The sequence below is a fragment of the Gallus gallus genome, chromosome 12, assembly GCF_016699485.2.
Source record: "Gallus gallus isolate bGalGal1 chromosome 12, bGalGal1.mat.broiler.GRCg7b, whole genome shotgun sequence".
Classification (NCBI taxonomy): Eukaryota; Metazoa; Chordata; class Aves; order Galliformes; family Phasianidae; genus Gallus; species Gallus gallus.
This window is the reverse complement of record NC_052543.1, coordinates 13,948,629-13,975,524: the sequence shown is the minus strand read 5'-3', so window position 1 is coordinate 13,975,524 and position 26,896 is coordinate 13,948,629. Positions and strand designations below refer to the sequence as shown.

At 45.9% G+C, this 26,896-nt stretch overlaps 1 protein-coding gene across 7 annotated transcripts in view; it reads left to right on the top strand.

Moving 5' to 3' along the window:
• The window catches only part of ADAMTS9 (ADAM metallopeptidase with thrombospondin type 1 motif 9), a 65,399-nt gene that overhangs the window by 4,900 nt on the left and 33,603 nt on the right, over positions 1 to 26,896 (top strand). For 6 of the 7 annotated variants that reach the window (XR_001468662.4, XR_003077366.3, XM_040646356.2 and 3 more), the window contains 17 exons: positions 8,238 to 8,524; positions 9,432 to 9,515; positions 9,617 to 9,738; positions 10,136 to 10,176; positions 10,280 to 10,385; positions 12,155 to 12,301; positions 13,158 to 13,299; positions 13,582 to 13,689; positions 17,989 to 18,134; positions 21,282 to 21,463; positions 21,553 to 21,689; positions 22,148 to 22,265; positions 22,541 to 22,636; positions 24,635 to 24,801; positions 24,913 to 25,042; positions 25,332 to 25,458; positions 26,657 to 26,867. Coding sequence is in view for 5 of the 7 variants with exons in the window: in XM_040646356.2 (XP_040502290.1) it covers positions 8,238 to 8,524; positions 9,432 to 9,515; positions 9,617 to 9,738; positions 10,136 to 10,176; positions 10,280 to 10,385; positions 12,155 to 12,301; positions 13,158 to 13,299; positions 13,582 to 13,689; positions 17,989 to 18,134; positions 21,282 to 21,463; positions 21,553 to 21,689; positions 22,148 to 22,265; positions 22,541 to 22,636; positions 24,635 to 24,801; positions 24,913 to 25,042; positions 25,332 to 25,458; positions 26,657 to 26,867 (2,351 nt within the window). In the remaining 2 variants the exon portion in view is untranslated. The remainder of the gene's footprint in view (positions 1 to 8,237; positions 8,525 to 9,431; positions 9,516 to 9,616; positions 9,739 to 10,135; positions 10,177 to 10,279; positions 10,386 to 12,154; positions 12,302 to 13,157; positions 13,300 to 13,581; positions 13,690 to 17,988; positions 18,135 to 21,281; positions 21,464 to 21,552; positions 21,690 to 22,147; positions 22,266 to 22,540; positions 22,637 to 24,634; positions 24,802 to 24,912; positions 25,043 to 25,331; positions 25,459 to 26,656; positions 26,868 to 26,896) is intronic. The other variant, XM_414417.7, reaches the window with a different exon arrangement.

Genomic DNA, 26,896 nt, shown 5'->3' with positions numbered 1-26,896 from the left:
ACGAGTAATGTCGTTTCAGTCATAGGAAATGGTGCAATTTCTCCTCCTTCCCTTCTTTTAGTTACTACCGTGAATCAATTTGTCATCTGGCCGAGGATCTGGCAGAATAATTAGCTGTGCTTTCCTGAGCAGCTCTGTCAGGATGAAGACTTGGCCAGGCAGCCGGCGTGATGTCAGTAGGTGCAGCGCCGCTACCACCCATCGCTTCACCATAGCAAGCTCTTCCGATCCGTATTATTAATATCTGCCCTTTTGAGGTGGGGGGAGGAAGAGAAAAGATATTCCGATCCTAAAAAAAGAAGAGAAGGAAGTTGCTCATTGCGGAGCCGGAGTGCGGAGCTTTCCTGAAGCTCTGCAGAGGAACCATCTGACTGAGATGATAAAAGGCACGGAGCCGCATCCTGGGGTGCTGTGGGATGTGGAGGCTGCGACCAGCCAGCCCTGTGACCTCCTGCTGGGAGCCGCCTGGCGGGACCCTCCCCGGAAGGCACGTCTTCAGTTCTGCTGCCTTCTTCTCCCCCCTTTTATTTTGTCTCGCATTTCTCATGTTGTTGTTATGTCTTCTTTTTTTTTTTTTTTACTGAGTAGCCCTGCCCGTTGGCCACCCCCTTGTTCTGAGACAGACATGGCCTCCATCTACCTGGTGGCCCCATCTGCTACAGCTGCCCCACAGCCAGCGGTATAAATGCAAGAGTTGGGCATTTTTTGCTGCAAGCTCAGCTGTTTCATTGCTCCAAACTTTGCAAATTCCTTGCAGCTTTTGCTGTGACCCTCACGCAGAATTCCTTAATGAACTCTTCTGGGCAGCTCCTACTTTGCTCCCACTGTGTTTGCATTTCTGCTCTCCTGATTTCTGCTGTTTCCTCTAGAGCTTTGTTAGCTAAATGCCTCCCTGCTCGTGCCTCATTTTTCATAATTATTTTATATCGAAGACCCACCTGTGGCTGAGGTGTATAAATCAAGGACTGCACATACAGTGAGCGTTGGCTATTACCAAGGCTTTCATTTCTGGCCAGCCATGCCCATCCTGAGGCTGATGCTGGATGTGGGCTCCAGGGCTGGGAGTGAGGAACTTGCACAGAGACCCGGCTCCTTAATGAGACCACTTCAAACAGGAATATCCACTGCAGGCAAAACTCCTCATGCAGAAGCAGCAATAACACTCTGAGGGTGCCAAACTAGTAGGAAGATGATTAGAGCTTTTCCTCTTTTTGGAGGAGAGCCAGAGGGCTGCAGCCAAGGCACAGGCCTTCCAGCAAGGAGTGTTGCAGTGGCAAGATGCTCAATGCAGGCTCAGAGGAGAGCAGGATAGGGCAGATGTTACCTGAGCTGGGCTAGCTCTGCCCAGTCAGTGTGCTGTCAGGGGAGATGTGAAAGCCCAATGACTTTGCTTTCAGGGGAAAAATAAATAAGTAAATAAACAAGCCCTGTACTGGGCACAGCCTCCAGGCTTGGCACATCCCATTACCTGCCTGTGCTGGACACAGGAGGGGTCCCACATTCACAGATGGGTATTTAGTCATAAGGTGTTGAAATAGTTTGCTTTCTTGGGAGGTGGCATTTTGCCTCTGGCTTCTGCAGCCAGGCATGGCAGCTCCGGGAAGTCACAGCCCATGTACTGGTTTGGGCAAGGAGGAGGAGAGAAGTGTGTGTAAGCTGTGTTGAGAAAGTGATTATAATATGTGTAAGACGAATTGGCAGTGGGAACAAGATACTGCTGCCGAGCTAGTGTAGCACAGGAATGATAGGTAATATGTCACTGATTTTTTGGTTGATTAATGAGTAATTTGTAATAGATTACTCTTTCGTAGTAACTTTAACAACCCTTCCCACTGAGCACAGCACTGGGGAGTCACCAAAGCAAAGAGGTGCAACCCTATGCCTTGAGTGATCACATGCACGGTGCTGCCCACTCAGCCCTTGCTGCTGGTTGTTGTCTCTTCTGAGTGCCACCCATAGGAGGTCATTGGTGGGCCGTGGTGCAGGCATCCTTCTGCCATGACCCCTGTGCTGTGGCTGGGGGATGTGATGGGAACTGGGTGCCATGGGTAGAGCCTTGCTTTGTCCTGTCTTGTGTTGTGAGTTAGTGTTGGATCTCCTGCCTGTGTCTGGCATGAGGTGTGCACTCATTGTGAGAAATGGCTTGGTGGGGGATGGGGCTGAAGAGGACAGCAGAGGAACATCTCACATGCATTCTGCTGAGCATTCATGGGTCTTACGTTCTGATTTATACAGGCAGAAACTTTGAATGTCTTTTCCATTGGGCTCAGTGTTCACAGTCTTGCTAGTCTTGAAACCCTGGATACTTTGCAACAAACTGGGTAAAGCCTCTTCACATTTTTGCTGTTTCTTTTGGACTGTTTGTCTTGCCTCTAGCCATGCTCTTGTTTTGGTTTTCAAGTCCGTGATCCAGCAGTATTTCACATGCTAGGTGCCTGGTTTCCAGGCAGATCTTCAGGCAAGTTCTGTACTGCTGGATCTCACGTAACCGGGGTTGCAGAAGAGCTGCAGGGAGGTTTTCCTAAGCCTTTGCTTCCAGGTTGAGCAATCCTTGAGCTCTTTCAGAAGTCTGTTTAAGCTGTCAGCTCTGCTTTTGGCTTCAGGGTAGTACACTGACTTCGTTCTTTCCCTCTGAAAAGTTTATCACTTTAAGGAAGTGAGCTGTAATTTATAGTCAGAGAGTAATTATTTCAGGTTTCCTTCCCTCCCGAAAGCAGCAAACGAGAGTTATGTCACAGGTCCTTATGCTAATGTAATTAATTCTATTTCTGGCCTCCCATTGAGGTAATAGCACAGCAACAGCCAACTAGTGCTTAGTTAAATGGGCCTGGGATGTCCGACACAAGCTTTTCCCATACTGAGATGGGAAAGGGACCGGGCTGTAATGTTTGTGCTATCTCACTGTGGTGTAAGTGAAATAAGACTTAAACAGGCTTCGGTATAAAAAAAAAATTGGCTCACCATTGCTGATGCACATCCTGTAATTGCACGTGTGTTTGTTGTAAGCCGGGTGAATGCCTTCTGTTGTTGTTTGGGAAGAAAGGTTCTTTCTGTAACAGTGGCAGAGCAGCACTGTGACACATCGGTATTGATTGATTATTGTTTTGCAACTCCCATGTGGTTAAGTTATTCTCCTGGAATCAAAAGGGATGTCCTTGCAGTTTTGCAACTGCTGTTGCATTGTCTCTATGGATGCCTGCTGAAGAAGTGGGGTGGGTGAGGCAGGGAGCTATTACTTTGGTATTTTCCATCTCTACCCCCTGGCATGTCCTGATGAAAACGAACAGGCTGACTGTTCTGTGGCTTTTCTTCCCGCATGCCTGTATTGTCATTAACAGCATCCCTGTGGCCAACTGCTAGGCCAAGTTTCTTTCTTCCTAATGGGATATTTGTTCTCATTTTATAGAGTGCCAGCGCAAAGATGTGGTGATCTCAGTGTTGCTTCTCACTGATGTTGATTGGTACTGCATGGTTTGAGGTGTCGCTAGGTGTGAAATCTGTTTTGTTGCTGTGGCTGCCAAACAGGAGTCTTAGACGTTGAAAGTTGCATGAAGAGCAAGGCAATGAGCACAGGGGCTGGGTACTCAGGGCAGAGGCCAGGCCCAGCAAGTGCATCTTTGGAAGCTCCTCAGGCAGATTTGGTGAGCCCAAAGGCAGCAGTCCCAGCTGGTGTCCAGGTGTGCTGGCACTCCTGAAGCAGTGGGTTATGGAACTGGTACCAGTGAATTTCTGTGCTATAACTGTGTCAGCCATCCTTTAAACCAATTTTGGATCAGTTCAGTGGTGCTTTTGTGCCTCGCTGTTGCAAGATGCAGCTATTTAATTATTTTGTCTGTGAGATCACCTTGAATCATTTTCCCCCATGTGCTCATCTTGCATGTGCCTTAAAAAGGCAATTTACTGGTTTGTTCATTAATCTAGTTCCTGTCTGCTGTGCAAAATTGATAGCTTTCATGGACAACTTCCACCTTAGGCAGAGAAAAATTCTTTAAAGCCAGAATGCATTCTCTCCTACTCATATATCATTAGGAAAGGAAATGTCAAGAGTATGTGTGGTCTTTGGCGCTTGGATGGTGTAAAAACAGAGAACATTTTTCTTTCAATGGGACATTGATTGGTTCTAACTGCAGGAAGAAGGGAGGGGTCATGCCAAGGTTGGGTTCAGCATCTCTGCTGGAGTCTTTTTCTCAGCCTCCTCTACAAGATGGGAACCTTAGCAGGACTGTAGGGTGGGCTGGTGGGACTGCTGTGCTTCATCTAAACTGCTTATGGAGCTGCAGTGTTGCTTGCTGGCCTTTGCATATTTTAATTTATGACAAATGCCAAGCTATGGACCTGTCCTCCCCACAGCATCACAGCACTGAAGTGGAGCAAAGCAAGGTGCTCACTTTCCCCTGCCTTGCACTTCCACCCCTGGCTGCTGTCCCAGTGGGGTGAGAAGCTGCCAGCAGCCAAGGGAGCCCTGGGTTGTGCTGCTGTAAGAGTGAGGTTGTGATAGTCACAGCAGTAGCAGTGGCTTCAGCGGCCACTGCTGTAACCACTGTGGGAAGAACATTTAGGCAAGTTGACTGTGGGCAGAGCTTGTACCAAGGCTTTGGGATAGACAGGGCACAGGCTGCTGCAGGGAGCCCGGCTGAATTTTGAGCTGTTTAATGGTGGTGTGCAATAAATAACTAACTTCCAGACTATGGTGTTATCATCTGCAGGGCTGGATCAGATCAGTTCTAAGCATGGTACAGTACAGCCATGGAATAGCAGAGTTCATGTTAAAAATCCTTGGTCATAAGGACTGTGCTCCTCTTCTACCAGGGAGTGGTCATTAATGTTATTAGCTCAAGAAATAGATTATTTTTCCTTCTCCTACTTTCTCTTATTTCTTTTTTTTCCTTCCCTTGCTATGTGCAGCTCTCATGAACTTAGAGCTGAGCTGGAATTGCTTTCACTGTCACATGTCTTATTTAATTGTGCAAATTGCTTTCTATTCCAAGGACTAGTTAATGCAGAAATGGAAAAGATTAGAACTGCTGATTGCTGTTTCTTTTAATTTTTGGTTTTAGCATAACAATAGCTGCTATTTCAAAGGCAGTCCCTGGTTCTGCCCTGTCACCCTTCCATACAGGGAAAGTACTGGGGTACGGCCTGATTCTCCCCTGCCCTCTCCTTCAGGATGGGTCCAGCAACCATTACTCAGTGGGGATCGTCTGTAAATCAACTCCGTGAACTCTGGGCTGAGGCTTCTTGAGCAAGGCAGCATAAATAGCATGGGTTGGAAGATGCCATCGGGAAGGGACATCCCTGTTCACAGTGGATGTCACAGGATTGGATGTATTTTTTTAAGTTTCACGTAAGAAAAGAAAGAAGCCAAGCTAAAAATAGAAGAAAAGAGGTGGTATAGATGCTTTCAGGTTTGTGCAACTACCTGAGTGTTGCCTTAGTAAAGCAAGCATTAGAATGGACATTATTCCAACAGCTTTTAACCACTTTGGAAATGAGTATTAGCTGTTGAATGAGCACACAGGCTAGCTTTGTATTTGAATTATTGGTCTGTAGCTTGTGTGGTTTTGTAGCGTTTGTCTGCTCATTAGGGTTTTGTTTCTTCAGCAAATTAAAGGAAATGTTTGGATACATAAACCCACTCCATCACTGCCATGTGTAGGTAGATGTTTTTCAGGTCATTTGCCAAAATTGAGAGCTTGCCAAGCAAACCGTTTTGCTTCCTGATCTCTGTTAATGTATTAAAGGCAAAACTGAGTGGAAAAATATCACACCCCGTTTTGGTGTTGTGAGTTGCAGTGGGAAGCTGGTGTCATAAGGTTATGGTTTTCTTGTGTGACGTGGGAGTTTTTCACTTATGCTTAATTAAACTGCAGCAGGCTGCACCATTCAGGAAAAGCATTTCTGTTGCGTTGTGGCCATCGTAACAGCGTGAGAGATCAGCAGCATTGGGCACATGAGGTGCTGGCAGTCCCGTGTGCAGCTCCCAGTAAGGCTGGTGGGAGTTTTCACGCATGGGTTGAGAACAGTACATTGCCATTAGGGTTTAATCTTTTACAGGTGAATGTGCACCAGCCCTGAGTGCAGTTATATGCAAGATGGGTGAAGATAACGCTCACTACTACCAAAGTCCAGGAGGGGCTTTACATGCAGGGTATCCCCAGTCAATTACTCTTGGTTTTACAGTAACTAGGTTGGCAAACATGCTATACATGACTGGCGTCCAGATATCGCGCTGTAAATGCTGGAGTAGCCTCATACATGGAAAAAATATGTTCACTTTTGAAGGGATGAGGTGTGTGTTGGACAGGGGGAGCACACTGATACTGTACCAGCACTGTGCAAGACCTCTGTAACTAGAAAAAAGGTGTTTTTCCTCTATGCTGGGCAGTGCAAGCCTGGTGAGCGTGAATGAATTTCTTTGAATATCTCCAATGTAACAGGTGCATCCACAGCGAGTCCTTGACGTTTCCCTCTTTTTTGCATTCCTCCACACTGCAGCCCTCTGGCTGAGCATCTTGCAGTCCCTCATGCATTCTTTCCTCGAGTACCTGACCCCTTTGGAAGTTAGTTGTTTACAAGGGAAATCAAAGTGAGTGGCCAAGGGCGCTGTGAGGAGGCGCACAGCGTGCAGAGGGCTGGGCGAAGAGCTGAGGTTAGCACTTTCTCCACCATCTGGTCTTCCTCTCACCTATAAGTTATTTGTATGCAGAGTTGGCTTCCCGCACTGATTGGCACTGCACAAGTCAGGATAATGTCACGGTTGCCCACGAAGCCATGCCAGCATGAGAGCACAACCTTGCCAGCACAACGGCATTGATTAGTACAGAGGAACTAGGGCAATCCAATTATAACCACAAATGCCATTGGCTTTCTCAAATTCTTACTCGAATAACTGTGGACTTTCTGCTGTGTTAAGGTGGTCTGGACTATATCAAGAAAAGGGGAGTTCACAAGGCTTAGCTAGTGCAGAGTGAATGGAACTTAATTCTTAAGTACTTCATTGTCTATTTACATGTGGGGAAAAGTAACATTTTTTTGGATGGGTAGATGTTGGCCAACCCCTGTGCCTGCCGTGATATTACAGTTTGTATTTCATAGTTCTTTTTTTGGAAATTATTACCAAATATCCTAGAAGGAAACTACACATCAAAAATAGCTAAGAAGTTTCTTATCATTTAAATCTTGTTTGAACATTGAATATTCCTTTGTTCCCTAATATTATGCTTCCTCTAACCTACTCAGCGGGTCAGATAAGGAAATGGGATATTTTTCACCAGCATGACTAAATTAAACTAAAGCTACAAAGACTGTGAGGGCTGTAGCCTGGAGTCTTAGATGAGTCGTTCAGATCTGGCTTTATATTAAATGCAGAAGCGAACAGACTCTCGTGGGTGAATCACATTCAATTAGCAACTTCCTATGATGAAATGATTAAAAATTAAGTGGCATCAAATAAGACTGATTTTGCTCTTACATTTAAATAATGCTATAATTACACACTAATCAGATGGTAAATCTTAATTGTACATGTTCCATATGTTTTATTTGCCTGTTCTCCCTCTTCACTTTGTCGTCTTTGTGTCAGCATGGAATATATTTTCAGGCTGCTTTTATGTTTGGCCTAATTGAATATCAAAAGCAGTATATGTGAAACTTCCTGAATTCTATTCTTTAGCCAGTGGCAGCTGTGCTATTAGATGACCTTTACCATTCCTGTAGCACAGAATAATAAAGGAAGGGGGGGAATTGAAGCCCAGCCATGTTATTGTTAGAGACAGAAATAAATCATATATAATTGCTTCACTATGAAGGCCAAATCCTGCCGTCCTTCATGCCTGAGCTAGAAATACAGGATTTGAACCTTTGTTTCCTGTGGTTTCCTGGCCACCTTGGACGTGCCCAGAATCCTCACACCATAGTGGCTAATTACCATCATTGGACTTGGGGCAAACGAGTCCAATCGCATCCTGGGCCCTACGGTGGCCCTACTGCCTGAAAACCATTGCTTGCAGCCTCTTTGGCTTCAATGAGGTTACCTAAGCCTTTGTAAGTTAAGAAAAGGCTTAGATGTAGGATAACCTGGTGGTCTTCCACATAGGGCTTCTGCTATAGTTAGCTGTTTAGAACACGTTTGCTTGATGCTTGGTTGAAGTAAGTAGGTATTGTGACATAAAATGCATGGATTATCGTCTGTGTTTGCTCCGGAATGTACCTTATGTTTGTCTGCTTTTTAATCATAGATCATGAACATAGTCATAAAAAGAGCAAGCGGAAACACTGGAGAAAACAATGGGTAGAAAGCAGCTTATTATCTGACACGGAAATGTTGAAACACAGCCTGGAAGTGAATCCGTTTTCTGCAGATAGCAATGAGACAGGGAATGCCAGTGAGAAGAAGAGCCACAGAAGAACAAAGCGGTTTCTCTCCTACCCTCGATTTGTGGAAGTGATGGTGGTGGCTGACAGCAGGATGGTTGCCTACCATGGAGCTAATCTGCAGCACTATGTCCTAACATTAATGTCAATAGTAAGTACTCAGCTGGGCAGAGAGATTCGCCCACAGTGGCCAAAGAGCCTACTTTGGGCTGAATTTTTGTGTGATACCACCAGTTTGTCTCAGCTAGGTATGGAGATAATGCCAAGATTAGAGTTAAGCTTAGCTGGGAAACACTGTTTGGAGTTACCTACCTTCTCAAACCCATTCCATCCCATTTCCTTCCTCCCTTCTGAACCCATTTTCTGAACAAGAAGTACCACTGGCCCTATGATCCACAGATTGAACACTTCTGCTTATTTAGGCCCATGGGAAATAGCAGCTGAATTAAAAATGTGCTGTGGGGACCATGCCTTCTCAGGGATGGATGCTAGTAGGTTACGTGCTTGCCTCAATTCTCTTGCTGTTTAAAGGAGAAAGAGCCTGTAAACACCTTGGTCTTTGCTGCAGTTCTAAGGTTGGCTTTCCAGGCTGTAGGCAAGCATTTTAGTTGCTAATGGCAGTAGGATGCTGTTCTCAGACAGGCAGCTCTATAGACACAGAGTTACTGGAGGTGAGTATCCAACCTAGTCATGTCACTGCAGGGACTTTCATCCTATTCAATGCACTTGAGAAAATAAGTCACTTAGGATAGTCTTGATCAATGGCCATTGCATCTCAGAGCAAAGAGATCTTGTAATTTGGAGATATGCTTATTAGAGCAAAAGGAAACATTGACTTTCGGTGATATGAGTGGGTTTGTTTCACTTAAAATTGTGCTGCTGATGGGAGGGTTTTCTGAAGTGTGCAGTGAGTTCATGGGTATATATAGCCTGGTAGAATCGGAGCACAGAGTGGGACAGAAGAGCAGCTCAGGAGTTAAATGGTTGCAGAGTGGAAAGCATGCATGCATTGTCTTCCTTGCTTCTTGGATAACATTGAATATTTCTTCTTAAAACAGGTGGCTTCCATCTACAAAGACCCAAGCATTGGAAATTTAATTAATATTGTTATTGTGAAGTTGGTTGTGATACATAATGAGCAGGTAATGGAAGTTGCTTTCTTCTCCTTCTGTTTGACAATGGCATTTGCAGCGGGCCTTGTGATGAGTGACTGAATACCTGCTTTATGTGTATCGCCTATTAGGATGGTCCTGCAATATCTTACAATGCTCAGACGACTTTAAAAAACTTTTGCCAGTGGCAGCAATCCCAGAACCACCCCGAAGGAAGTCACCTGCAGCACGATACAGCTGTGCTTGTCACCAGGTATGGTGAATAGTCTCACGAAGGCCGTAGCCAGCCACGTGCCAGGCTGTCAGTACGTCATGGCCGTAGCTGTGTGAAACAATTAGTTTTCAGTGTGAGTGTAATGACATGCAGTTGTGAGAGCAGTGTAATTATGAGCATAACTGGGATAACGTGTCCACCACAGTGGTGGATGACAAGTTCAGGACTGCCCAGGGTCTGACCAAGTTACAACATGCGGTGGAACCCTCTGGCTGGGAAGGAGCTGGTTCTGATTTCTGCTGGATGATATGACCAAACAGCATGAGGAGGTTTGGTGGAGGACCAAGAAGTGCTTATGACTGTTTTTATTATTGTCCTTGTACTTCAACTCACTGCTTCATTGAAAATTAATGTGTCAGGTCTGTTCTGCTTTCAGACAGGATATATGCAGAGCGCATGACAAGTGTGATACTCTGGGTAAGGAAAACCTTTTCTCTGTAATTTCAAAACAGTGTTAGTTGCCTGTGCTGAACTGTGGGCAATGTTTCTTTTTCTGTTGTAAATCTCTGTCCTCTCCTAGGTCTGGCAGAGCTGGGCACTGTCTGTGACCCCTACAGGAGCTGTTCAATTAGCGAAGATAACGGACTGAGCACCGCTTTCACAATAGCACATGAACTTGGCCATGTGTATGTTTTATGTAAATACATTTACATTTAAATAGCTTGAGATTTATGTTAGCTGAGACTTGCCAGCCAGGCTAGGACTTGGTACCCACTGAGCCTAATTACTTGAGAGGAGATAAATGTACTTGGGTAGAAGGTGTACTGCCTAGGAAGATTAAGCTGTGATGTGACTTGGAGGCAGTGGAGTGCTGCAGAGTTTGTCTGTGAGCTGCAAAAACAACCGATCCGTGTTTTGGGAAGGAAGATTGACAGTATCCCACAGAACACCTAAGCAGGGGAGGAGAGCTAACAAAACATCCTATGTTGTGATATGTCAGTAGAAACTTCTTCTGTAGCCACGGTGTCTCAGCCATGAGGACAAGCTGGCTTTTCGGCCAAGACTGGGAGGTGCTGAGTGCCTTGGGGAGGACCCGTGCGAGGGATGTGAGCATAGCACAGCACCTATGCAAAAGGGGGGATTTACCCAGGACATCTGGCAGCTGGTTGGGATGTATAAATGAGCCTGACCCACCTGCTGAGCCATTTCGCTAAGGAAAATCTCACGCTAGTGGGTATGCCCAGCAGAGATGCTGTCATTCAAGATCCACCTCCTCCAGTGGAAATTCTATTGACTTTGAGAGTGAGTAATGAGACAATCATTTTAGCTAACGTAGTCTTTTACCCCCAGATAGGGCCCTGTTGGGCATTTGGTTCAGTCCAAAGCGACCTCATGCCTGGTTTGCAGTGGAAGCCTGGAGGTGTGGGATGGATGAGTACTCAGGAACAGATCACTCATTGTTTTACGCTCCCCTTTTCTGCATGGAGGGCTGGTTCAGATGTTCTATTTTTAACAGCAGTAGTATTTGTTTAAATGAGATTTCCTGACAAAGCTCCCCAAGGTTTTGCTTTCCTCACACCTCAGCTGTGGCTAATTCCCTCACTGACATTGCCCCAGTGCTGCTGAGGGGTTAGCAGTGCTCCCGAGCAGGAAATGCCTCTTTGCTCTTTTGCAGGGAGCAGAGGCAAGGTGGTTCACTGGAGGTAATCTTAGTGGGATATAAACTCCCCGGCCTTCGGGCACAGGATCACACTGGGTCATTTCCCCTTTTCTACTTCAAACAGCAAAGCGGTTTAAGCCGTTCTGTCTCCGTCGCATATTTGCCGCGTTCTTCAAAACATCATGTGCTGCAAACTTCACGTGGGCTCACGCTGATATTGATGTTCGGTGGCGTTTTGTAAACCTGCCACATAAAGTGTAGGAGCCAAGCCTGTCCCCATTGCAGCCCGTTTTACAGCCTGCACAGGGTGCTGCCCACGTACACGAGGGACTTTGGGCTCTGGTTGCCAGTAGGCTCGAATCATCCCTCTCCTCTGGGGACTTCCTCATGGCTTTTTGGCTCAATTCTAGAGAGCTTGCCATCTTTGTGAAGGTGGAGACAGGCACTTGCCTGCAGGATCTGAACCATCAGCTGGAAAGGAAACCACAGCTGCAGTTGTGTTACTCTGAGCTCCCAAAGGACTTGTCTGGCTGAACACAGGCAGTGGAGAGCTTAGCAGGGTGCTGCAGTCCAGTGCTAGGAACACAAATGTTCTGAAAGCATTTAAGTTGTGCTTGTTGATGCTTATGAATGTGTGAATGGTAATACTTTTATTCTGTAATGCCTATTTGCAGGGAATCTATGAAAATCTGTCGGGTTTGCTTTTACTTAGTTCACTCTACTGCTCTTTCTGTGCTGGATATTTGCTCTTCATCGTTTCTTCCATTGATTTTGCCACTGTTGTGTATCTCTTAGATTTAATATGCCACATGATGACAATCATAAGTGCAAAGAAGATGGAGGTAAAAATCAGCAGCACGTCATGGCACCAACACTGAACTTCTACACCAATCCCTGGATGTGGTCAAAATGCAGTAGGAAATACATCACTGAGTTTCTGGAGTAAGGCTTTCCCTATGTAGTTTTTGGGCTGGTTTTTTTGCATGTGCCTGTATCCCATGGGGTTCTCCAGTTAATGTGAAATCCTGGCGTGCAGCGTTTGAAAGAAATAAGAGGGATTTGTGTGTGCACACATCCTTTACATAGAACAGGAATGCAGCCCTGGCATCCAGTCCCTGCCAGTTCAGCCTCGTGATAAGCTGGCAAGGACTGGCCTGTCTAAGGGGAGGAATAAGTCTTCCCCCATGGATGTTGCTTTTAAGGAATGTGTGTTCTCCTCTAACCTGAAGAGTGAGTTTTCCAAGCCCTGTGGCCCAGATACAGAGCTACATTTGAGGAGGCAGATTGAATCTGCCTTTCTGCTCTACAGGTCAAGATAAAGCCCTGGCACTAGTCCATCATGGAGACACTGTTGAAGGAGCCCTCGGGTCAGCTTGATACACAGTGATCACCCACTTTGCCATGACGCCTTCCCACGAGCTGTGATGGGAAGCAGACCCAGAAGACCTACAGTGGTGCTGTGGCAAAACCAGAGGCTCGATCCTTTGGGTGCTAATCAATTATTTTTGTTCTAATTGTGTTCTAAAGCTCACTCAGAAACTAAATGCATGTGGTACTTGCTCAGACATGCTTTTGTGAGAGTAGCTGGCTGCACTGTGGTAGAAAGTTGTTAGCACAGCGTGAGGAGAGGATGGTGGATGGGGAAGCAGCTTCCTACGCTCCTGTGCTGGAGCCTGCAAAAGCTGTTAAACTTGGGAAGTCTGGTGCCCATCTGTCCTGAGGCCAGTTCACATAAACACCAATGGATTGTGGTCTCATCACCTCCTGTTTAACGCCATTTTTCTGCTCTGTGTTGTAGCACTGGCTACGGGGAATGTCTGCTTGATGAGCCTTCATCAAGAACTTACGCTTTGCCTCAGCAGCTCCCGGGGCTCATTTATGACGTCAATAAACAATGTGAGTTAATTTTTGGACCCGGATCCCAAGTGTGCCCGTATATGGTAAGTGCACTTCCACGCTTTGGTCTTTCTGGTGTTGCCGGAGCATAATAAGTCTGCCCAGGGTTGGGTGAAGAGGGCAAGGGGCTGGTGTGAAGGCTGCTCCCACCAGCTGGTCCTTGGTTTCCCTGGCTGCAGAGATGGGGCAAGCCGTGAAGTTACGGTCAGGCTTGTGATTTAGTGATGGATACTAAGGGGATAATTTCACAAAGGGTCACCTATCCCATAGGGCATGTGGCACATGAGAAGCATTTATTCATATTTTGATGTTTTCGATATCTTAAGCAGATGCAGTGTCGGCGACTTTGGTGCATTAACATTGATGGTGCACACAAGGGATGTCGTACGCAGCACACGCCTTGGGCTGACGGGACAGAGTGTGAGCCTGGAAAGGTCTGTAATACCTGGTGGTTTGTGCCTTGTAGTGCACTTCCTTTGGGTCAGGCTAAGTGTATCAGTCAAAATCATCCTATCTCTGTGGCCAGTTGTATGGGACACAGCTTCTGACTCCAAGAGCTGGTCCATGGTTGTTAACTCTATCCCAGTGACGTGATTAAAATGCACTGCACAGCGTAACTTTGCTTAAAGCAGGTATTCTTTTTGGAGTGCTTATTTTTTAAGGTAATGCCCTTGAGTGAACTCTTGAGCAAAACTTCTGCAAAGTTTCCCAATGCTTTTATTAGAAATTTCCTATGTGATGTGAGTAATTAGTAATTCTACTTAACATAAATTTGCCAACTGGCTTCTCATCTTGGCAACTTCAGAGTAAAATACGGAACTGGTTGACATTTTCTTTATGGAACAGTTCTGGCAATAATTCATAGAAACTTTCAATTTTCATGTGCAGTGTTAGCTTCCAAGTAGCGTTGTGGTTTCTACAGTGAGTGTTTAGTTTTCAGTTATCCAGATCTCAAGAAAAATAGTTGGAAAAGAATTATTTTTTTATTGAGATACTTACATTTTTTGAAGAAAAACTCTTACCTGGTTTCTCTCATTTTTGTCTGTAGAAAAGGTTTCTCCATCCAGCTCTAATATAAAGTGTGCCATTATTCTAAAAAGCATGCCTTAAAAATTTGCTTTTGTGACTCTAAAGAGATAAAGTTTTCGTTGCCTAGAAAGACTCAGCATCTTCATTCATAGTCCTTGAAATGTATTTTAATTAAAATGTATGGATGCTATCTTAGGTATAATTTTCTATAAAAGCTGTGGATCTGAAAAGTCATTTGTTCAACCAACTTGACTGATCTCATTCAAGACAATGGGCAAAATGTATCAACTGCTTTTTTCCATGAGAAAGGAATGCAAATTGATACAACTGTTTTTGTTGCTGAGGTTGTGCATTGGGGATGTGGTTGGAAATCCTACTCCTGTGCTATTCTTTGGAGCCTGTGGCCCTCCAACATTCAATGCTTTTATGTAAAATCTCCTCTATTTTAAGAATCAGGGTACACCTTTGTTATCCCAGGAGTTCCTCTGACTTCTTGTGTCCCTTTGCTTCTTGAGAAGACCTTGTGTCTTCATCTTCTCTGTGTGCGAGGTTGGGCTCTGTTTGCCACTGAAATCTCAGAAATAACTATTTTGTTTTGAAAATACAAAACCTGGGCTGCAATCTTGTTCAGCTAAGCCTTCAGTTACCTTCAGAGGTAGCCCAGAGTGATGTTCAAGCATCTGCAGTTGCACACGTTTAGCATATGTTAGCTGGGAGGCTGAGTGCATCTGCGTGGATCTTAAAGCCTATGCAATGGAAAACATTTTACTCCACAAATTCAGCCAATCTGACAAGGCTAGGCAAATTTAGACAAATGTGACCTGAACTTCTTAACTGAGAACCAGAGGGCCTCTTAGGAAAACAACACAATCCAGTCATGTTTAGGCATTTGAATGTACTCTCAATAAAAGGGCTTTATGGAGTAATTCTTGTATCTCTGTGTTGATCTAATTCAAACTTAAGGTTTGGATCATCATAAACTCTCTCCTCATAAGTGTTTTCTTGGGCTTGTGAGGTGCTGAGGTGTGAGTCTGGAGTGCTTTTTCTTGGAATAAATCACTATTTTGGTAGTCTGCTCTGGCCAGGAGCCCCATCAAACTGCTGCTTGCTGACTAATGCCTTGCCTTGAGCTTACATGCTTAAAGTCCATGATATGTGAGTTGGCAGATGGAGAAAATACCATGCCTTTTTTATGGAGATATCTTTGGAAATGAGAGAGCCTGAATAGCTAAGACAAATCTAGCAAAAATAGCTGGGATGGAGATTTAATCAGGCTCTAAATTTATTCTTAAATCAGGGGCACTAAAACAACACGGGAGCATTAGCTTATGCATAGTTTGCATGTGAGGAGATTGAATGTGATACCACTAACCCAAGCAATGAGCCCTGCCCGGAGTTTGGGTGAATACCAGTCAGGATGGTTTACAGTGTTTCACAGCATCCATGTGTTATGCATTAGAATTAAATCACTGTGCCACAAAAGAAAGAAAACAAAGAGGGTCGTAAACTTGGACCTCTATCCCTTGTGGGCTTTGGGGTTGTTTGAAGAATGGTAAAAGAAGAGTAGACGGAGGGTAATCATTTTCTGTCTCCTGCCTTATGGGCAGCAGGTAGCATATATGTTATGCATGCATGAAGCTTCACAGCACTTGTCTGCCCCCTGCTAATCTATTCAGCCGGAGTCAGCCCATGGATGGGAGCTGGATTTGGTGAATTATCTAGGACTCCTGCAACAAGACAAAGGAAAGGAAAGTCTGTTATAGTGTCTCCTGTCCCTGCCATTGCTCTCCTGTTCAACTTTGTGTCCGTTTAAGTTATTTTGAACTTGCTCCAGACAAAAACTCTTTTATTCCCTTCATTGTCTGATCTGTAAGCTCATAGGAGAGAGAGCCCTGGCAGACTTTTTAGTTTTCTGTTGTAATTCAACATAGAAATTATTTTTGAAATACAAAAGGCACGAAGGCTGCACAGCCAGACTATTCACAGCGTGGTTCCAAGAAACACCATTGCGTTTCCATAAGACAATCTTGCTGCTTATTTAAAACAGCTGCTCTTTTTCTTTCTTTTTTCTTTTTTTTATTTTCTAGCACCCTTGATTTGCTATCAATTCCAAACTCCCAGTTTTGAATAGAATCAAGAGATGTAGGTGATTTCCTGGTTAATTCTCAATCACGGGATGGGAAACCTATAGGTCATATCACAGTTCAATAGCTGTGTGCATTCACTAGTTAGCTATTCGGTCATCTTCTCTGGGTCAGTGGTGCCAAGCATGACTGTGGTTATGTATTTAGCTGTGAGCATCAACATGCCTGCAAGAAGTTCTTCTCTGGGACAGCACTGCTGTATTTATATCATGTGTTTCTGTATGCTGATGATAGCTGTTAGATCTCTTTGGGACTGACGTGGGGGTCCCCATCTGCAGTTCTCAGCCCTTTAAATTTGCTGTTTTCCAGATAGGTTTCCCTCAGGTGCTTCATAAGTCTAAAAGAAGAGGGTGAGCTCACGGTGTTTCACGGTGGAACCTTTTGGTATTAGTGAAGGGGCTGGAAAAATGCAGCACATCAGTAAATTTGACCCCATTACCATAAAGATCATCAGGTGTTTCAGAGCCTGAGCAGCTTCTGGTGGGAGGAAATAAAGCATGGACATGTTTTAGTGATGCATCTATGTGTTTTCTCTTTTAATTCTCTAACCTAATCTAAGTTGTGAGCAATCAGCAATGTTTGAGCTTCATGTAATTGCAAGAATTTGGGCATCTGTTGTCAGGTTAGCGTATCTCTGGGAGTGAATCTGCATTAGCAAGAGCTGCTTAGTGAGAGCAAAACCCCATTCTTCCATCCATCCATTCTGCTCAGCAGGGCCAGAACGTGTCTCTCCCCAAGGTCATCCCTGTCTGTGCAGTTGTGCTAGCAGACACACTCCAAGGAGACACCATTTGTAATATACAAACCAGGGACGGGGGCTTGCTGAGATAATTTAAACCAGTTTCACAAATGAAAGAAAACAAGAATTATGGCTGGAAAACACAAGTGCAGACCAGACCTTGGCAAGTCCCAGGTTATGGCTGAGTAAAAAAAAAAAAAAATACTTTGGATTGAGGAATTCATTTTTCTTTCTTAATTTGCCCTTTGGATTGGGAAGCTTCCTTTCCCTCCTCTGTCCTGGGCTCTGCACAGCTGCGGGGAGGTTTGTGTTTTCTCTGTTATTTCCCTTTTGTCTGTCTCCTCTCCTGACACTTTGTGGTTCCTGCTGCTCTCCAGGAAATCGGATAAGCAGCTTTTCTAAAGCGCTGTGAGCACTGCCGTGCTGTTCGGCACCAGCAAGCAGGGAATATTTGGTGGATGCTGTTATGCTCGGTCCTCCTCCCATAAATCACTGCCATGGGCTCAGCAGATTGCCTTTGCTTCTCCATCATTTTTTGTTTTATCAAAATGATAGTAAAAATAAGTCCAGGTTTGCTTTTTCATTGTGAAATAGTTCTTGCATTTTGAGTCTTGGGCTGGATTGCTGACATTCCCCTCCCTGGAAGCATTCAAAGCCAGGCCGGATGGGACTTTGAGCAACCTGGTCGAGAGGAAGGCATCCCTGTCTCTAGCAGGGGGGTTGGAACTAGGTGATCTTAAAGGTCCCTTCCAACCCAAACCATTCTATGATTTGACTCGAAATGACAATGCCGTGCAAAACTTCCCCATCTCTGCCCGCAGCACTGCCGTTTTGGGATGTGTGTGCCCAAGGAGCGTGAGGCACCGGTGGTGGATGGAGCCTGGGGCACCTGGAGCCCTTTTGGGACGTGCTCAAGAACCTGCGGCGGTGGCATCAAGACGGCCATCCGGGAGTGCAACCGGCCTGAGTAAGTGCCTGGATGAGGGGGCAAGGCTGAGTCATGGGTAAAGTGCACCGAAAAGGTAGAGGGGGAAAGGAAAGAGCTGTCACGTCTGCATTAATTTATTGCCTCCTGTTTTCCCACTTAATCCTGGTGGTGTTTTTCTTCCCCTAATGATCAGAGGAGTTGAGGGGCAAGATGGGCTGTGGTTTTCATCCATTTTTCACCATTTTAGCCCTGCTCCGACTGCTTTTGCAGCTGTTCCTACAGGCCAGATCCTTTCTAGTCCTTTCTACTATCCCAGTCCTGCTCTGGCTGGTTTTGCAGCTTTTGGCTACGTTTGCAGCTGATCCTTTATCCTGGTATGTTTCAGCTGGAGCAGACTAGCGAAATCTCTGTAGAAATCTGTGCCCTATTAGAAAGTGATGCTCAGAAATGTTTGTCATCAGCCTGAATTGCTAAATCCTGACCCATATGGAATGGCAGGGAATTTGGCCCTGGGCTTCGAGGAGAAGAATGTGTGGCCTGAAATATTAATAATTGGTTGAGCAACTGGTATGGAAGCAGAGTGTTTGCACAAACTGTGAGCTGTGTTGGTTGCTGTTTAACTGCATCCTTTTGGCCCCGAGACCAAGAAGGCGTGGGCACAGCACTTCCCAGGCTCTTGTAAGGGGCACACAGTGAGGTGATGGGGAGCAGATGGGTCTGCCTAGAGGAAGGGGCTTAAAAAGGCCAACCAGGTTCATTGTGTCTCATCTTTGGTGTCAAGCAGCTTACTGCCAAGGGAATCACCACTAGTGATGCAACAGCTTCTGCATCCCTCTGTGAAACCTGCTGCAAGCTTTTGGGGCTGGCAATGGGGAGGGCTGGTGGGAGAAAGGAGAGCTCGTGCCTGCAGAGGCAGAGTGGCAGGAGGGCTGGCTCAGCTCGAGCACCAAAAAGGAAGAGAAGGGGTGAGGCTAAGGGAGCTGGACTCCAGCCCCTTAATTAAAGTGATGCTAAGAAATGCACGAGCATGATGCCGTGCTGAGTCAGCACATGCCATACAGTCTTCTGGTAGCCATGGAGACCCAAAATAAGGACCTTTCCATGCACAAAAAGAGTCATGCGGCCAAACATTTGGATGCTGTCAGTGGGACTTATTAATGGTTTCCAGAGCAGCATCCATTTGGACTGATAGCTTTTCTGCTAGAAAATCACCTTTATCCTAGAAGCTAACAAGGGGATTTTAAAATTCCATTTGTCTTATAGCTCTATCAACTGCAACACCGTGCACAAACCTGTGCCAAACCTGTTGCATTGTCCCTACAGTCTGGCACCATAGCGTGCACTCCCACCACGTGCCCTTCCCTTAACGTGGGGCTACTGGGGTGATGCAAGTGAACGAAGAAGGAATAAAACATGGAGAGGTGCTGCTGGATGCTCTCACTGCCTCTCTTGTTTTTCAAAGAACTTCAGAAGTATACAGAGCAGGTGTCATCTTTCTTTTTCCTGCTCTGTTGGAGGCAGCAAAAGGAACCTGGAATAAGATCTGAAATGGTTTTCAAGTCTTTTATATTCAAAGGTATATATTCTGGCTGCTCCAGGATCTGGGGTGATATCTTGCATGCCAATAAAATACTATGCTGAGTGGGACAGTCAAAATGAGCCCCCCATCCCAAGATACAGAAGAAGAGGCTGCAGCCCCTGACTCAGTCCGTACCCTACTCTGGCACTCACGCTGAAGACGCTTCGCAGTGCTGTAGGAAGCTCTGAGCCCCTGAAAAGGAAGCAGACTGTTGGAGTATGGGCTTAAGGAATCTGTTTGCTCACCAGAACAGACCCATCCCACCAGGGCTGCCCCTGGGAACTTGGGGCTGGATGGCCCTGGAGGAGCTGCTGGCTGCAGCATGGCATGTAGAGCAAGGCGTAGCTGCAGTATTACAGGGGAGAGGGAGTTTGTCATGAGATGTTAGTGCCAGGAGCCCTGCATGTGGGGATGCTTCTCTGCATGGGTGAATGCTATCTGTGGACATGAGTCAGATCATGTCTGCATGTTGGTCCTTCCAAGGGATCCACCTGTGCTGGGAGCTGTGCTGGACATGTGAGTGCATTCAGGCCCCAGGGCTACTTAGGGTGCTGTTAAGGAGATGTCCAGCTTGAAAGCAGATGTATGTAAGGGGAGCAATGCTAGAATGGTCCATACCACCCATTAGCTGATAAAATAGATGATTCTGAGGTGAGCCAAACTGAGGCCAGAACAAGGAGGTTCCTGTGTGTGCATTTCTCCTTCCCATCTGTGCTGTATGTTGTTGATGATTATTCACAGAAATACCACACAATGCTGAAGAACCTAGTATTATTACTTCACAACACTGAAGATCAATGTTCTGTGAGGCTGATTTATTTCTGAGGGGCAGCTCTTTGTTTGCTCAGCCTCTGTGAAAAGCAACACTGGTTTACAAACACCCAAAAGTTGTCAGAGTGGTTTGGGGCTATTTTGAAATGTGGTGCTGCAGCCCTCGACGCTGAAGAGATTGCATAATGTAAAGGCTTTGTCAGGTTGCTACTGTCCTACTGCATTATAAATGCTTGCAAAGCAAATACAGTGAGTCATATTAACTTCCCCCATGCATACTTCTGGCTCCCCAAGGTCTGGAGTGTGCTGCTGCTAGCATATTTCCCCACATGCTGCACTCTGAGATGGTCAGGATGTCCCTTTGTGACCAGAAATTCTGCTACTTGAGTCGGAAGTAGAAGAACTGTTATTTGTGAGAGAAAAGACACTGCTGAGCCTGATGGCTGGTTGATGTGCCGGTGCTTAAGGATGCTGAAAAGCTGACATCAGTTATAGGAGCTTGTTAGTTAGCAGGATGTGAGGGCTTCCTGCCTCTATTCTGCTAAGAAACATCGCATCTATGGGACCAGTGGGGTGTTATGGAAGGGTGGACCCACATTATGGGAATAGAATCATTAAAGTTGGAAAAGGCCATTAAGGTAATCCAGTCCAACCATCAACCCATCCCCACCATGCCCACTAACCCATGTCCCTAAGTGTGAAGCTGAATTCTCTCTGGCAAGGAAGATGTTCTTCTGTCTTCTCCTGCTACAGCTGTATTCATTGCAGAGCAAACGCTTCCTTTGTTCATCCCTTTTGAGCATCACCTTTCACAGCTTCTTTCTTTGTACCCGCAGACCTAAAAACGGTGGGAAATACTGTGTGGGACGTCGAATGAAATTTAAATCCTGCAACACTGAACCGTGCTCAAAGCTGAAGAAGGATTTCCGGGATGAGCAGTGCGCTGACTTCGATGGGAAGCACTTCAACATCAACGGGCTGCCCACAAATGTGCGCTGGGTGCCCAAGTACAGTGGCAGTAAGTGCCAGGGGCACAGTGCCTTCTTCTGGGGGCTTGCTGGGCGGTGGCATTTGGGTAATGCGCTCCTGGTCTTTCTCCCTCCCCAGTCCTGATGAAGGATCGCTGCAAGCTGTTCTGCCGCGTGGCAGGGAACACTGCTTACTACCAGCTGCGGGACCGTGTCATTGATGGGACTCCCTGCGGCCCCGATACCAATGACATCTGTGTGCAGGGCCTGTGCAGGGTAATGATTTTCCCTTCTCTTTTTTGAATGGTTTCCATTTTGTGTGTTTCTCCATGGCGTGTTTCTCCATGGGAACAACCAACTCAAGAAGTTTGCTTCAGCTCAGGCACTGCCTGACAGAGGTAGCGGTCATAGAAAGAATGGAGAAGACCACTAAGATCATCCAGTGCAACCATCAACCCATCCCCACCATGCCCACTAACTGTGTCTCTCAGTGCTACGTCTACCCTTCTCTTGAAAACCTCCAGGGACAGCAGTGGTCCTGAATCTTGCTTTTTGTTTGCAACTGCTGTGGGATAGCCATGCTGTAAATCAGCACAAAAATGTGGGGAAGGGAAGTGATTTGTCTCGTGGCAGCCTCTTCCACACAAAGCTTTTGTGGGGCTTAATTTGGAGATTTGTAAATGCTGTTCTAGTCTGCGTTTGCTCCATCTCGTTGTTCAATTTTTCTCTTAAAGCAAGCTGGATGCGATCATGTGCTGAATTCAAAAGCAAGAAGAGATAAATGTGGTGTTTGTGGTGGGGATAATTCTTCATGCAAAACTGTTGCGGGCACATTTAACACGGTGCATTATGGTAAGAATCCGTTGCTAAAAACTTTATCATGAAAAATGCAGGTCTATAAAGGATCTATAAAGGCCTTTACCACGCTTAATCTACAAAAACACTGATATAAAATGTGAAATCCTTCTAGCTATAGCATATACCAGGTTATAACTATTTATGCTATCCCTAAGTGAAGAGTATTGGATTGTGTAATGTGAGGTAATTTTGCTCATCTCCCTTCCCCCCATAAAAAGCAAATGAAACATCTGTGTAATAGCCTTGACTTTGCGTTAAATCTGTTCTAGGCTATAACGTTGTGGTCCGCATTCCAGCTGGTGCAACAAATATTGATGTGCGTCAGCACAGTTACTCAGGGAAACCAGAGGATGACAACTACCTGGGTGAGTTGCAGTGCACGTTTCAGTCCTGGATGCAGCTGTTTTCTGGTTGTGTGGATAGGTCTGGTTGCCCCCTGCTAACGGAGGTGAAGAATACACCAAAGGGGAGGTGTTTTCTTACTGAGAATATATCCCGTATATCTGCCAAGCATGGTCACCTTCATTTTGCTCCTTCTCTTTGCTCATGCCATCCTTGAAGCAAAGTTTGAAAGGCTCATGTGATGAGAAGCGTACCCTCACAGGGTCATGTCTGGGTATTATTCACCGTGCTGAGCAAAAACCCATACTGAGGTCTGCACTCAGAGTAGATGCATGTGTTAGGGAAGAGCTGGGCTGGAGGTTCCTAGCCTCATGGGAGATGAAGAAACTTTCTTCTTTGTGTCACTTGGGAAACAAATAGAGGAGACCATGGTTCACCAAAGGGAAGCAATGCTGGCAGTTCTGACTGTTGCTCTGGAAAGCTGAAGGTCCGTGTTTCCAGACCCCGCAGGTCCTCCTGGCCCTACACAGCCCTTGCTTTCACAGCAGTGCAGTGAAGTGGTGCAGTGTGGATGCACATCAGTCCCAACAAAAGAGATGCGATACCTTTTGTCCTGGGTGAGGGAGAGAGGGTTCCTTATTTCTCTTTTTTAGAAAAATGGCCATAGAATCATTGAAGAGTTTGGATTAGAAGGGACCTTTAAGATCACCTAGTTCCAGCCCCCCTCCTATAGGCAGGGACACCTCCCACTAGACTAGGTGGCTCAAAGCCCCATCCAGCCTGGCCTCGCATGCTCCCCATGTGGTGCCTATTCAAGGTGGTTCACTCCAGAATGAGCCCTAAAGAACTTCTCAACTCTTCTTGGAGGGCCCTTTAATCTTTTTGGGAAGTAAAGAAGTCGATCTTCTCTAATGTTGCTTTAATATTGCTGGGAAAGCATCCCTTCACATTAGGCCTGAAGAGAAGCAAATGAGAAGTGTGCATTTGTCCACTTATTTTGCAGCTCACTGAGTGTGAAATCTTGGGCCCTCAGTACCGTGAACCTTGCAGTTCCTTAACAATTTAGGAGGAATTTGTTGTTGTCATCAAGTCCTAGGCACGCACCTACTGTTGTAGGAAGATACAGTAAACAGGAAGGAATCCTTTAATGAGTTTTACTACTGCCAAATGACATTAAAGCCTCCACAGTATGGAATTTGGTTGAGCACAGAGTCTGCTTTTTTTGAGCTTCTGTCCATCTATAACTGTTTGCAACCACCAGTGTTTGGCTTCATTCTCTCTCCTCGTTTGGTGTAAAAACCTCCCCTTTGGTGTTTTGGTGTTAAGTTTGGATTTTTTCCGTACAGAGGCTTTGTAGTAATGTAGCTGTGATGGGTGAAATGGTGGGGAAACTAACTTAGGAAATTAGCTACATAATCGCATTAGTGTGAAGTTGTGCAGCAGACTGCTGTTTTCAGGAAACTGTTCCTCTTATAAAGCATTTAGGCTCTAAGCCTTCAGTGCTCTCACATACCTTAAGATCTGGAATAATGAAAAAGTAAACGGGGAGGAGGGTGAAGGAGGTGGTGACCAAACTCCCTGCAAAAAAAAGGGACCAAACTCCCACCAAAAAAAAACCAACAAAACAAAGTTTGGGCAATTAGGGCAGAGAAATTTATCTTAGGAACGCACCTGGAAACAACATGCGAGTCACCCTATCTGCACAACTAACACAAATACTTGGGCAGAATGGCTTTGTATCACACTGCCTGCAGCAGCCTGCCCCTAGGTTACGGGGAAGCTGTTTAGGAACAACTTCAGGCATTCAGCCTTCACTTTAATGAGGTTTTCAAAGGAAAAAGGGATGGGCACCACGTCTGTAAAATCTCTGCTGCTATCTTTCCACTCTTTCTGCCTGAGAGTGCCTGTCTACTTTTCCTCCCAACCTAGCGAAAGGGAGCACTGAGCGCGCATGACCCACGTAATTATGTACACCTGAGTTAATTCTGCGTCTTTAGTTCTTGTTTTTTGCACCTATGCAGCCTTATCTAACAGTCAAGGAGACTTTATATTAAATGGAGACTTTGTCGTCAGTATGTTTAAAAGGGAAATCAAAGTTGGGAATGCTGTGATCGAATACAGCGGATCGGATAATGCTATCGAAAGGATTAATTCTACCGATCGGATAGAGCAAGAAATAACACTTCAGGTGAAGTATATGCTGTGTGTGTGTGGAAAAGCCTGCCAAGCGTTACTGGGCTGAAGACAACCAGCAGCAAAGTCTGTCCGTTTACTCCGCTTTGTCCTTCTTTTCTCCCAGGTTTTATCAGTGGGTAATTTGTACAATCCTGACGTTCGTTACACTTTCAATATCCCCATTGAAGACAAACCTCAGCAGTTCTATTGGAATGCCTATGGCCCCTGGCAGCCCTGCAGTAAGCTCTGCCAAGGTAGGTGCTCAGGAAACCATTACAGGGTTCACCTGGGATCTCAGCAATGTTTGCAGATCCTTTTCCATGTTCTTTCTTGGAGACTTTTACACTGTGGGCTTGTTTCCCTGCCTGCAGCAGTAGATAGATAACCTGCGATGCCCTGCGTGCAAGGTGTAGCGCTGCAGTGGTGCTTTCCAGCTGCAAAGCAGGGAGCCTTTGTAGCCCATCTCTTAAATGCTACTGCTAAGGGAAAAGGAGAAACAGTTTGTCCTGTATGTCTCAAACTCTGTGTTTTCTTCCTGTGTAGGGGAACGAAAAAGGAAGCCTGTGTGTACAAGGGAGTCAGACCAACTCACTGTGTCAGACCAAAGGTGTGATCGGATTCCCCAGCCCGACCCAATAACAGAGCCTTGTGGCACAGAGTGTGAATTAAGGTGCGCCCTGATCACTCATGTATATATGCAGCATTTATTGTTTACTCCTCTTTCACCCCTGGTGAAACCCCTCATCCCTTTTTTCAGCAGCCTGTATTAGGCTTAAAAAAAAAAACAAACAGAAAGAGGGATTAACTGTTGTCTCTCTATCACCCAAGAGTTGTTGATGTCGAGCAGCTGTGTTTTGGGAGGCACGTTTCTGCATTTTCAGGTTTGCTATGTTGGATTCAATTAGTGCTAACCATAACAACAAATGCTTGACGTTTCAGTCTGCCTGGATAGAAATGCAGGCTGTTTGTAGGATGATGCTGAGCAAACGGGGGGGAAAAAAAAAGCATGTGCTCAAAACAAAGAGTCGCTAAGGCTTGAATTTATCATTTGCTTTAAGTGAGGAAGGGACTGAAGTGTAGAGTGGGTTTGGGGTTGTCCCCAGACAGCTGCCAGGGAGCTGGAATTGATGGAGCGTGCCCTAAGCGATCACAACCCATTTTCCTTTAAGCAGCAATCTGTTTTTATTTCAAGGGCTTAAAATACGGAGGCAATAATCAGCTGCTGGCGCAGCAGTTTGGATTACTGGGTTTTTGGAGGGGTTTCTCCTGGTTTGTTAAATCTGGGGTGTAAACAGCCACTGCAGGGCTGCTATGAGACAGGTTGTCGAGGTAACAGCTGTTGCCATTGCGACAGGTTGGAAACCTGAGAAGGGGAAATGCCCAAGTTTTGAAAAGCAGTCAGGGACACAGGGGCTTCTGTAATTCAGGAACTACTGACTCCAAATCCCCTTGATCTTATTCTTCTCCTAGCCTTGCTGCAGTTTGCTCTCTGAGTGCGGGAGCAGTGCTGTGTGCTTGCTGCTCAGGTGGCTCTCCTTCACTGGACCATGAAGCAGAAAGCCCCCAAAGCACCACTCTGTGCTTGGCCATGCACTCCCTCTGCAGCCTGAGTGGTCCCCTAGGGCCACATCACCTTTCCTTCCCGTCAGGAAGAGCTGGAAGCTGTTCCTTCCCTCCCAAAAGCAAAGCTAGAGCTGACTGCCCAATTCTTCCAAATTGCTTGGAAACCATCAGGAAGGATCAAAACTTCCCGTCCAAGAATGTGTATTTTAATGTCAGACACCCCCAAGCACGTTATCTGCCAAGTCCCAGAGCCCCACAGCTCCCGTGCCATCCTCATGGGTTGTGTCATCAACGTTTGCTCTCAGGTGGCACATCGCGAGGAGGAGTGAGTGCACAGCCCAGTGCGGGCTGGGATACCGCATGCTGGAGATCTACTGCTCCAAGTACAACAGGTTGGAGGGGAAGACAGAGAAGGTCGATGACCGCTTCTGCAGCAGCCAAGCCAAGCCGAGCACGAGGGAGAAGTGCACGGGAGACTGTAACGTGGGAGGTTGGAGGTACTCTGCCTGGACCGAGGTGAGGGGTGCTGCTGTCATGTCCTCTCT